A 12,064-nucleotide genomic window follows, 5' to 3' on the forward strand; every position below is an offset into this window, starting at 1 on the left:
GAGGTGAGGAGACGGAGAGTAAGGAGGGGGGAGAAAAAAAGACAAAGATGATCCTTCTCAGATGGCAGAAAATTATCAACAATAAAACGAGTGAGAGGAAAGGCGAGAGGAGGAAGAAGAGGGTGAATGAAATCAAAAGTGGAGCGGGAAAATGTTGGGAGAGAAAGAAAGTGATGGGAATGGAAAGGAAATTTAAAATACAGAAATGTTAAAAGGAGAAAAAGAAAAGAAAAAATGGGAAAAAGATGAGAGAAAGATGGATGGGTGAGACCAGCGGAAAAAGAAGTGAAATCAGGAAAAACATGGAGATAAAGACAAGAAAATCTAAGTCAAATAGAGGAGAGCAGGTTAAAAGAGAGGGAAGATCACAAAAAAAAGAGTAAAAAGAAGAGAAAAGTGCAGCTCTAACTTTCAGAAGTCAGCTAAGCAGGTTGGCCTCTTGAGAAAGATGCATGCTTGGATATTAGTGCTGAAAAAGCAGTGTCCAGACCACTTTTCAACTCAATCTATTGATCTATTGAAAAACAGCTGAGTAAGACAGATTCATCTGCACATTTGTTCACATGCAGGCATCAAACGCGTTTGTTCACATGCATGCATCAAACATGTTTGTTCACATGCATGCATCAAATGTGTTTGTTCACCTGCATGCATCAAACGTGTTTGTTCACATGCATGCATCAAATGTGTTTGTTCACCTGCATGCATCAAACGCGTTTGTTCACATGCATGCATCAAACATGTTTGTTCACATGCATGCATCAAATGTGTTTGTTCACCTGCATGCATCAAACGTGTTTGTTCACCTGCATGCATCAAACGTGTTTGTTCACATGCATGCATCAAACGTGTTTGTTCACATGCATGCATCAAACATGTTTGTTCACATGCATGCATCAAATGTGTTTGTTCACCTGCATGCATCAAACATGTTTGTTCACATGCATGCATCAAACATGTTTGTTCACATGCATGCATCAAACATGTTTGTTCACATGCATGCATCAAATGTGTTTGTTCACCTGCATGCATCAAACGTGTTTGTTCACCTGCATGCATCAAACGTGTTTGTTCACATGCATGCATCAAACGTGTTTGTTCACATGCATGCATCAAACGTGTTTGTTCACCTGCATGCATCAAACGTGTTTGTTCACCTGCATGCATCAAACATGTTTGTTCACATGCATGCATCAAACGTGTTTGTTCACATGCATGCACATGCATCAAACATGTTTGTTCACATGCATGCATCAAACGTGTTTGTTCACATGCATGCATCAAACGTGTTTGTTCACCTGCATGCATCAAACGTGTTTGTTCATCTGCATGAATCAAACATGTTTGTTCACATGCATGCATCAAACATGTTTGTTCACATACATGCATCAAACATGTTTGTTCACATGCATGCATCAAACGTGTTTGTTCACATGCATGCATCAAACGTGTTTGTTCATCTGCATGAATCAAACATGTTTGTTCACATGCATGCATCAAACATGTTTGTTCACATACATGCATCAAACATGTTTGTTCACATGCATGCATCAAACTTGTTTGTTCACATGCATGCATCAAACGTGTTTGTTCACATGCATGCATCAAACATGTTTGTTCACATGCATGCAACAAACATGTTTGTTCACATGCATGCATCAAACGTGTTTGTTCATCTGCATGAATCAAACATGATAACAGACAACAACCTCCATATTTACGTCTTTAAAACAAACTTTAACCTGGCTATTAGATTTATAAAGTTGTTCTTAAATGCCGTTGTTGGAATGGAGGTAATTAATTTTTTTTTAAGTAAATTGATTCTGTTCTCTTTTAATTCTTGTGATTGATTGACTTCTAGTCCTTCAATATCAAGTTAGTTTAAGAAGCAGTCTGGAAACTTTAAATGACTCTTCAACTTTTAAACTGTAGAATATTCAAACGTCCATTCGTCAGACATACTCAGGTGTACAGAAGAGTATTAGGGCCACTGAAAAAAAAAAATTTGTCTCAAAATTTTTTTTTTTCAGTGGCCCTAATACTCTTCCGTACAGGTGAAACAGCTGGCCATTCTGTTTTTTTCTGATAGAAGACGAAATCTCTTAAACTGATATGTGTGGATTTAGTGAAACACAGTGACAAAGTTTACTTTGTGCCGGGTGGGTGCATTTATAGTCAAGACTGAGACCCATTTAACCCCACTCACCTCTTCCCTATACAAACCTTTCTGCTCTTTTTACCCTACTCTCTTATTTGCTCCAATCATGATGACTACTAGGAATGTCCCCATCCTTATTCTGGAATCCAAGAGAAGCCCTTATCCTGTTTTTGAGAAACCTGATGCAGGGACATAAGCAGACCCTCCCACAGACTTGACTAGGCCCCTGACAAACCCAGAGAATAGAGCCTTCCCAGTTGATGATATCAGTGTATGTGTGTTAGATCAACAGCATTAGCGCTAGCAATTCTGGCAAACAGTTTGGAGTTTGGTAACAATTTGGAGCTGAAAAGTGTGTCAAGCTTGGATCTGATGGTGAAGTTATTAAGTTGTGACACGTTTAAACCTCTTTTAACCACTTTTTCAGCCTATTTTTGCAGCTTTTGTTTGCCACTTCTCATCTCTTTGGTGCACTTTTAACCCAAGTTTCCTCTTTGTACCAATTTTGCCACATTTCAACCCATTTTCATCACTTTTGTCCCAACCCATGTCACTTTAAATCCATTTTTGACACTTTTTAACCGCTTTTCACCACTTTTACTGCTGTTTTTGCCACTTAGCGCCCATTTTTGCTTCTCTAAACCCTTTTTTCCCACTTAGAAACATTTTTTGCCCAGGTAAAAACCCATTTTTGCCCAATTCTCGCCTCTAATAATCATACTTCCCCTCTTTTGTCCTTATTTTCCCTGCCCATTTTGCCTCTGTTAATGCATTTTTGCATCCTTTAACCCATCTTTATTCTGTTTTTAAAAAAATGGATTGATATTTTGAAGAAGGCTATATACGATGGCATAAATGAATTATTTAATAAATTAATTAATAAATAAATATAAACAAACAAACAAATTAATAACCAAATAAATAAATAAAATAATTTGTTGCATTGCTTAGAGTGGTTGTTATCCAGGTAAAAATAAATAAATAAATAAATAAATTCATAATTAAACTTACACTGAATCATGATTTTGCTGACCTCCATGGGCTGCCCCATTTGGCTGGGCCCCAGAAAGCTATCCCTCCTTGGAAATAAGTAACCAGGTTTCTCAGTGTGCATGTAAATGCCATAGCTCCAGGATAAGGATGGGTAGGAATACTCAAATAACTGATATGATCATCATTATTCAAGGAATGAAATGAAGCCAATATATTAACTAAGAACACTTGTTAAGAGATAAACAGTGCTGTAATAACACAGCTTTAAGCAGATTTGCAGTTTTGTGATCATGCAAGGAAAAGCTTTGGTGCAGATTTATCATCAAAAAGAGAAATAATTGCCTTCAGAGTTACTGGTGATGGGGGTCTGGATGTCATTTTGGTGGGCTGAGTCTTTTTTGCTCGCTTTATAGACCTGTTTTCCTGCTTATACGTGATTGGTCAGTGCCTCTGAATCTGCAAACATCAGCAAAAGGCAACCAGAAAACATCAAATCCAGACCCTTAAGTTCTGCTTCTACATTTTTGCAGCCTCTGTAAATAGAGATCATATCAAAGGTAACATGATGTGACTTGTGCTGATTTATTTATCTGGTTTTTTTGGACATATTGTGACACCATGCCCTACTGTTAAATATTAAATGATGAGTGGACAGTAAACACGCTCTCCCCTCCCCGAAGGTGAGAGGTGGAGGCAGCAGACAATAGTAAGACGAGCTGATTAGAACCACAGAGGGGCGGAGGAGAGAGGGGATTAGCAGAATAAAAAGAATAATAGAGCAGATGGCTCCCCTCTGCGCCTCTCGTTCGCTGTTCGGCATGCTTCGTTCCCCTCTCATTGCATCCGTTAATGAAATGATTCTCTGGTCGTTCCGCTCCCTCCTTGACTTGTTTTTATCTGCATCTACGACTTGTTGCGTCCCTCTTTTCTCTGCACGGCTCACCACCAGCTCCCCCTCTGCTCTCCACCCCCGCTCCTGAATGAGGAAGCATGTGTGTTCTGTATACGTCTGTGTTCTCTGCGTGTGGAGAGGAGAACATGTGGGTGCATCCAACTGCACCGTCGAGAGTGGCCATGTGCGTGTATCTCTCTGTGGGGGTGTGAAATAACATCCATCGCTGTGTTGTTTTTTTTTTTATTTGTGTATGGCAGCAAAACACACACTGAAGTGTGCACCCACACACACACCTGTAATGAGATGTACACAGCAGATATCACAAACACAATCTGGATTCATATCATCACAGAGTGCCGTTTGTTTTAGAGTCTGAAAATCACACCTCGATCACAGCGCTGTGTGGAGCTGTTCTTTTTAAAGCCTCCATCTGAGAGTAAATTAGTAAATCGATGCTGGGAGGGTCTACATATAGAACAGGATAAAATAGAATATAGACTTCATCCTGCTGTGGTTACCATTTGCACGTTGCAAATGCACAAACAGATGCTTTCCTAACAAAGTGTGCTAAAGATGACAGAAAAGCAGCGTTGACAGGCTGCAGGAGTTCAATATAAAACTGTAGAAAAAAGCTGAATGTGGCATTAATCTTGAACAAAAATCTGAGAGGAAATAAAGTTCATAAAAGAAAGAAAAGCTAGAAAAAAAATAGTGCAATGTCTGGTGGTGATATGCCGTCCTAAGGTTTTCAACTGCTGGACTGGGGTGTTTTCTGCAAGGAGATCTGGCTGCAAACCTCTACAGTGGGGCATTCGGATGCAGACCTCTATGGTGGGGCATTCAGCTGCAGACCTCTATGGTGGGGCATTCAGCTGCAGACCTCTATGGAGGGGTGTTCAGCTGCAAACCTCTATGGTGGGATCTCTGGCTGCAGACCTCTATGGTGGGGCATTCAGCTGCAGACCTCTATGGTGGGGTGTTCAGCTGCAAACCTCTATGGTGGGATCTCTGGCTGCAGACCTCTACGGTAGGGCATTCAGCTGCAAACTTCTATGGTAGGGCGTTCGGCTGCAGACCTCTATGGTGGGACATTAAGCTGCAGACCTCTATGGTGGGACATTCAGCTGCAGACCTCTATGGTGGGATGTTCAGCTGCAGAACCTCTATGGTGGGACGTTTGGCTGATGACCTCTATGGTGGGACGTTCAGCTGCAGACCTCTATGGTGGGAAGTCTTGCTGCAGACCTCTATGGTGGGACGTTTGGCTGCACACCTCTGCGGTGGGACGTTCAGCTGCAGACCTCTATGGTGGGACGTCTTGCTGCAGACCTCTATGTTGGGACTTCTGGCTGCAGACCTCTATGTCGGGACGTCCGACTGCAGACCTCTACAATAAGGTGACCGTAACTATGGGTCAGGAAGTGCCGTACTTATCCCAAGTATATTTTTTCTGCTCGCTGTCAGAGGTTATGGTTATTTTTCAGGTGTTTTTTTTCCTTTAAATTCAACAGATCACAAACAAAGGAAAACCCAAAATGGGATAGGGTTAGGCACCTGAACCTTAACGGTTAGGGTAAGGGGAGAGGGATAATACTAAGACTAACACACCAAAAACAAAGGAAAAACCTGACAAGAGTTACCCCGTTACCCCCCACCCCACAGTCAAGGTCACCCAATTGTAGAGGTCGGCAACAGATGAGCCCAAAACGCCCCACCATAGAGGTCTGCAGCCAGATACCTCTCATTTTCTGAGGTTATGTGGTTTGTGCAAATATTTTGAGCAAGGCCTCATGAGAAGCTTAACCTCTGGCCACCAAAATCTAAAACATTCATCCAGAGTGAGGATGGAAATTTGTGCAAAGTTTGGAGGAAACCTTTCCAAAGGTTCTGACAATATCTCATTTCCATATGACCAAGAAAGCAAGGGATAAACTTAAGGTCCAATGGCATGACCTTTGACCCATGATCTCCAAAATCAAATCAGTTCATCCTCGAGCCAGGGTGAGCATTCCGGCACAATAAGCTGAAAATCAGTCAAGCCTAGCCTAGAGAGACAAACGGACGGACAACCTGAGCACCTAATGCCTCTGGCCTTGGTTATGATGGTGGTCCTAGTCCTTTCACTTTCTTATCACTCAAAAAAGGCTAAAAAATACACAAATTTAAAAAAATCTATTTAAAGATTTTGCAGCTAAGACCAGATCCTAAGGCTGTGTTTTCAGTTGATCTGTTATTGATTGAAATCTTCATGACTCCTCACACAATTGTGGAAAAGTCACAGTTTTGTCTTTGTAATTTGGAATCTAATTTTTACCCTTTTTCCTGCTCTTTCCTCACTTTTGAACCTGCTCCTGTATTTGATGCATGCATGTGATCAAGACTTCTCAATTTGGAATGAGAAAGAAGCAGGGACTAATTACATGTTTTACTGGTCATTTGGATTTTCCAATCTTGCTACAGCGTGGGCGTGTCCGTCTTACATTCATGTATGAACACAGAATAGTCTAAGTGCAAAGCCATGTGCAGAGGGCAAAGACAGTGGATTAATCCTCTTGATTATACTAGTGATTATGTTGGGCATAACATAAATGAATCAATGTCAGCTCTCATTCTCTGAAATAGCTAGGTGCACCTGCAAGCTGGTGCGTTTGTATTTACACTGCGGATTTCCTTCTTTATTCTTGAATAAACAAGACTCCCTAAATGTCTGTCCTCATTGTGCTGCTGAATACAAATAAAACACAACTCATCCTCGGAATATCAGACCACATACAGACTTTAGGCCTAAACTTGGTGGTTTAAGGTGCAGTCATTTACTTTATCCTCAAGATACGCCAGCAAGACCACACCTGACTTAAATACAAACACACCACAAACAGTAGCAAAAGTTCATTTGATGTTAAACAAATCAAGAATTTGGCACAAAAAAGACAACGAATCGGAAGCAAACAGGAAAGACACATACCACACAAAGCACACAGACAAAAAGCTTTGCACTGGGTGACAACAGGGCACCGAAACTTTGATATTCTTTGTAGACAAAAACACAACTTAAATATTACACATTGGGGTTGTCTATTCTCTCAATTGTCGCCACTTAAAGCACATATTATCAGGGCTGACAGCTCAAGTCGACTGGTCGATGACCTCATGTCTGACCAAAATCCAATTGGTCGAACAATCGCAAGTGCTACTTTAATTGGAAGAATCCATTTTTTGCAGGGGTGAGAAGGGAGACGTCATGTGTTTTTATTTTTTCAGTTATCTAGTGTTACAAAATATAATTTACAAAAAAAATCACTATGAATATAACTATTCAAATATAATTTACTTGTGCCTTTACGGGTAATTAATTACTGGTTAAATACCCAGAAAGTCAAAACGTCACTAGGACCATCCCACCTTCAAGGAGAGCAAAGCCCGTTAAGCACGTTTATACTCTGTTTCCCGTTAATTGACAACATGTCGAAAAAGTCAGCAGTGTGGCAACATTTTGTTAAAAAGGGTGATTTTGGTCCGTCCCACGACCAATCGATTAATTGATGATGTGTTGCGATTTTAGTGGACCAAGTTTTTCTTTGGTTGACTACAGCTCTACATATTATTAGCTGTGCTGGACCGGGTCCTTACACAGTCTAAAAGCCCTACATTGTGAGCCAGTACTCCTAAAACTGAAGCTCTCATACATCCTGTCTGAAACGACTACATACAAGTTATTTAGGGCTGTAAATGTAATGCATTAACCATGAACAAGTATTGAAATTTTATCACATACTGTACTGTCCCTTTAGCACACTGCAATGTCTCCCTGCAGCCAGTGGTGTAAAATTAGTCCACAACTGTTTTTAATGTCTCATTTCACTTAGTCAGATGTCACCTGGACCTTGCATCATGTTCACTTAATTTTCATCATCTAACAGCCCTACAAATATTACAAACTCCTTTAATTCCTCCTGGCAGTTACACATATTTTATCAAATAGATCCTATAACCATGTAACCAGACATTTCTAATAGAGTGCGCCATAGATCCACTGCATGGATATATTTCACACTCATCTGGGAAAGCTCCCATAAAAAGTGTTTGGGGAGGGGAGGGCTTTTTCAAAAGAATCCTTGACGGTGATTTGAGGACGTTCTGCGATGATCATTACGGGCCAATCAGAGCGACAAAATAAAATGATGTAGTGCCTGTTCAGCTGAAGTAATGTGAGCTTGGCAGGAAGGCGCTGTTGCAGATTTGAATGTTGGAGCTTCAATTAAACAAAAATCTGTAATGTAAAATAAGTGACTGCATAAATATTCACCCTTCTCAAGTGACTGATCTAATTCAACAGAGGTTCAGCATCCACCTGCATACAGTGAATGTGTCTCAGTGATTGTAGTATAAAGACACCTGTGTCTAGAAGGTCCAGTCACTGGTTTATCAGTATTCCTGGCTGCCATTACACTATGAAGACAAAAGAACACTCCAAGCAATCCAGAGAAAATGTTATTAAAAGTAGTCAGGGGATGGATACATAAAAACTTTCCAATATCTAAACATCCCCCAGAGTTCAGTTAAATCCATCATCAAGAAATGGAAGGAATACGGCACGTGTAAATCTGCCAAGATCAGATTGTGCACGAAGTAGACTAGTGAGAGAGGCCACCAGGACAAGACACCTATGACTACTCTGGAGTTCCAAGCTTCAGTGGCTGAGATGGAGAGACTCTGCAGACAACTGTTGATGGGTTCTTCACCAGTCAGAGCTTTATGAGTGGACAAGAGAAAGCCACTATTGAAAAAAAATCTGATTGAATCTTAATTAGAGGCATGTGGGAGACTCCATAGTCACATGGAAGAAAGTTCTTTGGTCTAATGAGACCAAAATGGAGCTTTTTAGGCATCAGAGAAGAAGCCAAACACTGCACACCATTACAAACACACCATCTCCACTGAGAAGCACGGTGGCAGCATTATGCTGTGGGGATGCTTCTCAGCAGCCAGGCCTGGAAGGCTTGTGGAGGACAATCTTATTCAGGCCCCATCCACACGGAAATGATATATTTCCGTTTTGTTTTGAAAAAGTTTTCCGTAAAGATGGAATTGTTTCGGGAAATATCCGCGTAAGCATGGAACCGCTGAAAACACTGCAGTGCATATGCCCAGCCTGTGTGTGGTGCTGTAATGCTGCCACGGACATTCACCAAACCAGAGAAGAAGATCACAGAAAACTGACACAATCTTTCTTCTAGTTGCCCTTCTGGTTGTTCTTCGCGTTGGATTTAAGAACACATGGTGTATGCGTTTCCTGGTGGTGGTAAAGGAGCATTAGACTTTGCTATTAAATCCATAACAAGCTCAGTAGCCTCTGCAGCACAAACACAACCCAGTATTCAGCCATTGTTGTTTTGGTCGGACCCGTGCAGGAGTCAAGAGAGCTATGCTGTGTGTGATGTAATCGTTTCAAGAAAGATGCGGATAGCTGTCCACACGGAGATGAAACGGCAGTCATTTATGGATTTATGCACTCTGGGACCTGTTTTCAAAAAGTATCATTTACAGTCACCCGAAACGCCGTTTCTGTGTGGATGAAATGCCAATCCAACAAAAAACTTTTGCGTTTACACCTGAATTCGTTTCCATGTGGATGGGGCCTCAGTCTGCAGGAGAACTACAGCCTGGGAGAAGATTTAATTTCCAGTAAGACAATGACCAGAAGCATACAGCCCAGACCTCCCTCCAGTAGCTACCTATGAACTAATTGTTATCCCTCGGCAACTTCCAGTCCAACTAAACCCTGCCTATAGCTCCCGCCTTGTACTACTCCAATGATGCTGATTGGTCCCTTCTCAGACCTATCACAACCGTTTCAGATTGAAGCTCTGAAAGATGAATTTGAGAGGCATGGAATCTGGACAATCTATCAGCTTTGCAAGGTTAAAACCATGTCTGTAACATTCTGATATTCTCCTACTGAGCCATAACATTTTATGAGGCCTTTTAATCCTATAAGGGAGAGTGCAGAGTCAGATAAACAGTGACAGTATCTCAGTTCTGGGTTAGAACTTCATTATAGTATTTTTGAATGCCAACTGTGATGTAAATAAGACCCTGTAAAGGCTAGTGTGTGTTTGTGTTTCTGTTCTCTTTAAAGCCCGGGATCAAACACAGAACAGACGTGGATCTGTTAGCGAGTGTTTGTGATCGCAGTCAATGAGTTGCAAGTGAAGAAATGTCCTGTGTGATAAAAAATGCATCAACCCAGCTCGCAGGGTGTGAAAGAGGAGGCAAAGAGTGACACTAAGCTCTGCTTCCAAACTGCCTTCTTTTTCAAAGTGAAGCTGTAGCACAGACAGAATTTACTCTATTCCACCTCTAAAATATTAAAAAACCAACATGTGCAACTCCCCACTGCCAAAACAGAAAAAAGAATGGCAGACTGCTGTGGGTTGAATCTCTTAATCTGTATTTCATTTTGTTTGGAGGTGGATTCTCTCTCTGCTCGATGGTGTTTACTAAAAATGACACCTCTTCTGTCCCCCTGTGCGGCGGCGGCGAGTGTTTAAATAGCTTGTCTATATGTCAGCGGAGATGTTTGAACTGGATCGCCTGCCTCTCTGTGGATCTCCTCCTCGATCTGCTCCTCTGACCACTTTTTACTCGGCTGCTTCGGGAGCGCTGCTGCAGCTATTTTTGGAGAGGTAGTGGGAGGCTGTGGTCACACCTTTGTACGGGATGCAGGTAAAGAGACGTTTAAACAGAGCCTCTATTGTGCACCTTTATCTCTGTGTTTAAACACAAAAACCTTCACAAATGCAGCTCCGGTGAGCGTTTTTCATGTGCATTACATCTATGCTGCTGAATGTGTTTGAGCAGAGAGAACACAAGGATGGAAAGAGCAATGCGGTAGCTATGGAGTCGTATCCATGGTGCCGTCACTATGGCAACAAAGCTTGGAAAACGAGTGACTTAATTGGCATCTCCGAGGCACTCCAGAGCTGCGATCCAGAATAGCAACCCTTGACACACTAATGTTTCCTTCACATGCCAGACAACACACACGTCACTAATGAGGATGCTAACAAGCTAATCAATAACTTTGATTGTTTCCCGCCCTTCATGATGACATTTCAGTGTTTTATTGTGAAAGGAAAGGACACAGCCACAGGGGAGGAATAAAAAATGACTTACAGCGTCCATTGCAGCTTTTGATTCTTGATTGAGTTGTACAGCGCCTGCAGAGGGAGAAAAAAAACACATTTTTAGATGAATATGACAGCTAGCTTCAGTTGTAGTGATAAAATCAGTTATTACAGCTGCAAGTGTGTTCTGTGAGGAAGCTTCATACGCTGCTAAAACCACCCTGTGCCCGAGCTTTACTAGTTTTCTTTGCCAAACGATCCATCAATCAGCCAATCAGCCGACCACCACCGCATCAGTTACAGAGCCATTATCCAGTGAGCAGACGGTCCATCAGTGAAAAGAGCAGCAGATCAATCAGCTGGTAAATAATTTAGGCTTTGACGCAAGTGCATCGACCCGCTCAGAACAAAATTAAGTTACAGATTTAGACACATGAGCATGAAAATAAAGCAATGGACAAAAAATGTAAGCTGGATCAGCTGGATTGAAAGCCAGACCTTCTCATCCAACTTCAGTGCCAGACCTCATAAATGCTCTACAGAATAAATGGGCACAAATTCCCACAGAAACACTCCAAATGTTGTGGAAAGCCTTCCAAGAAAAGTGGAGTATGGGCCAACTCCATATTAAAGTACTGTAATACAATGTCATCACAGTTTCTGTTGTCATAACAGTCAGGTGGCCAAATATTTTCGTCCATATAGTGAATAATCCCTCCAGTGCATTCTGGCTCTACTGCTGAACTGGCCTGGAAGACCTCTACAGGGGGGACATCCTGATCAGAGGCCCCAACCACATCAGCTGACTCCTTTCAGTGTGAAGGTAACAGTGAGCTCCTCGCCATATCTCTAAGGCAGAGCCCAGCAAACCTCCAGAATAACATAATTTCA

The 12,064-nt window shown here is 41.6% G+C and overlaps 1 protein-coding gene across 2 annotated transcripts in view; it reads right to left on the minus strand.

Annotated features, from left to right (window-relative positions):
* LOC121528781 (PH and SEC7 domain-containing protein 1-like) overlaps positions 1–12,064 on the minus strand; it is a 96,480-nt gene that overhangs the window by 20,798 nt on the left and 63,618 nt on the right. For both annotated transcript variants that reach the window (XM_041816372.1, XM_041816371.1), the window contains one exon: positions 11,223–11,266. In XM_041816372.1, the coding sequence (XP_041672306.1) occupies positions 11,223–11,266 (44 nt within the window). The remainder of the gene's footprint in view (positions 1–11,222; positions 11,267–12,064) is intronic.

This window comes from Cheilinus undulatus, linkage group 20, assembly GCF_018320785.1.
Source record: "Cheilinus undulatus linkage group 20, ASM1832078v1, whole genome shotgun sequence".
In the NCBI taxonomy this organism is placed as follows: domain Eukaryota; kingdom Metazoa; phylum Chordata; class Actinopteri; order Labriformes; family Labridae; genus Cheilinus; species Cheilinus undulatus.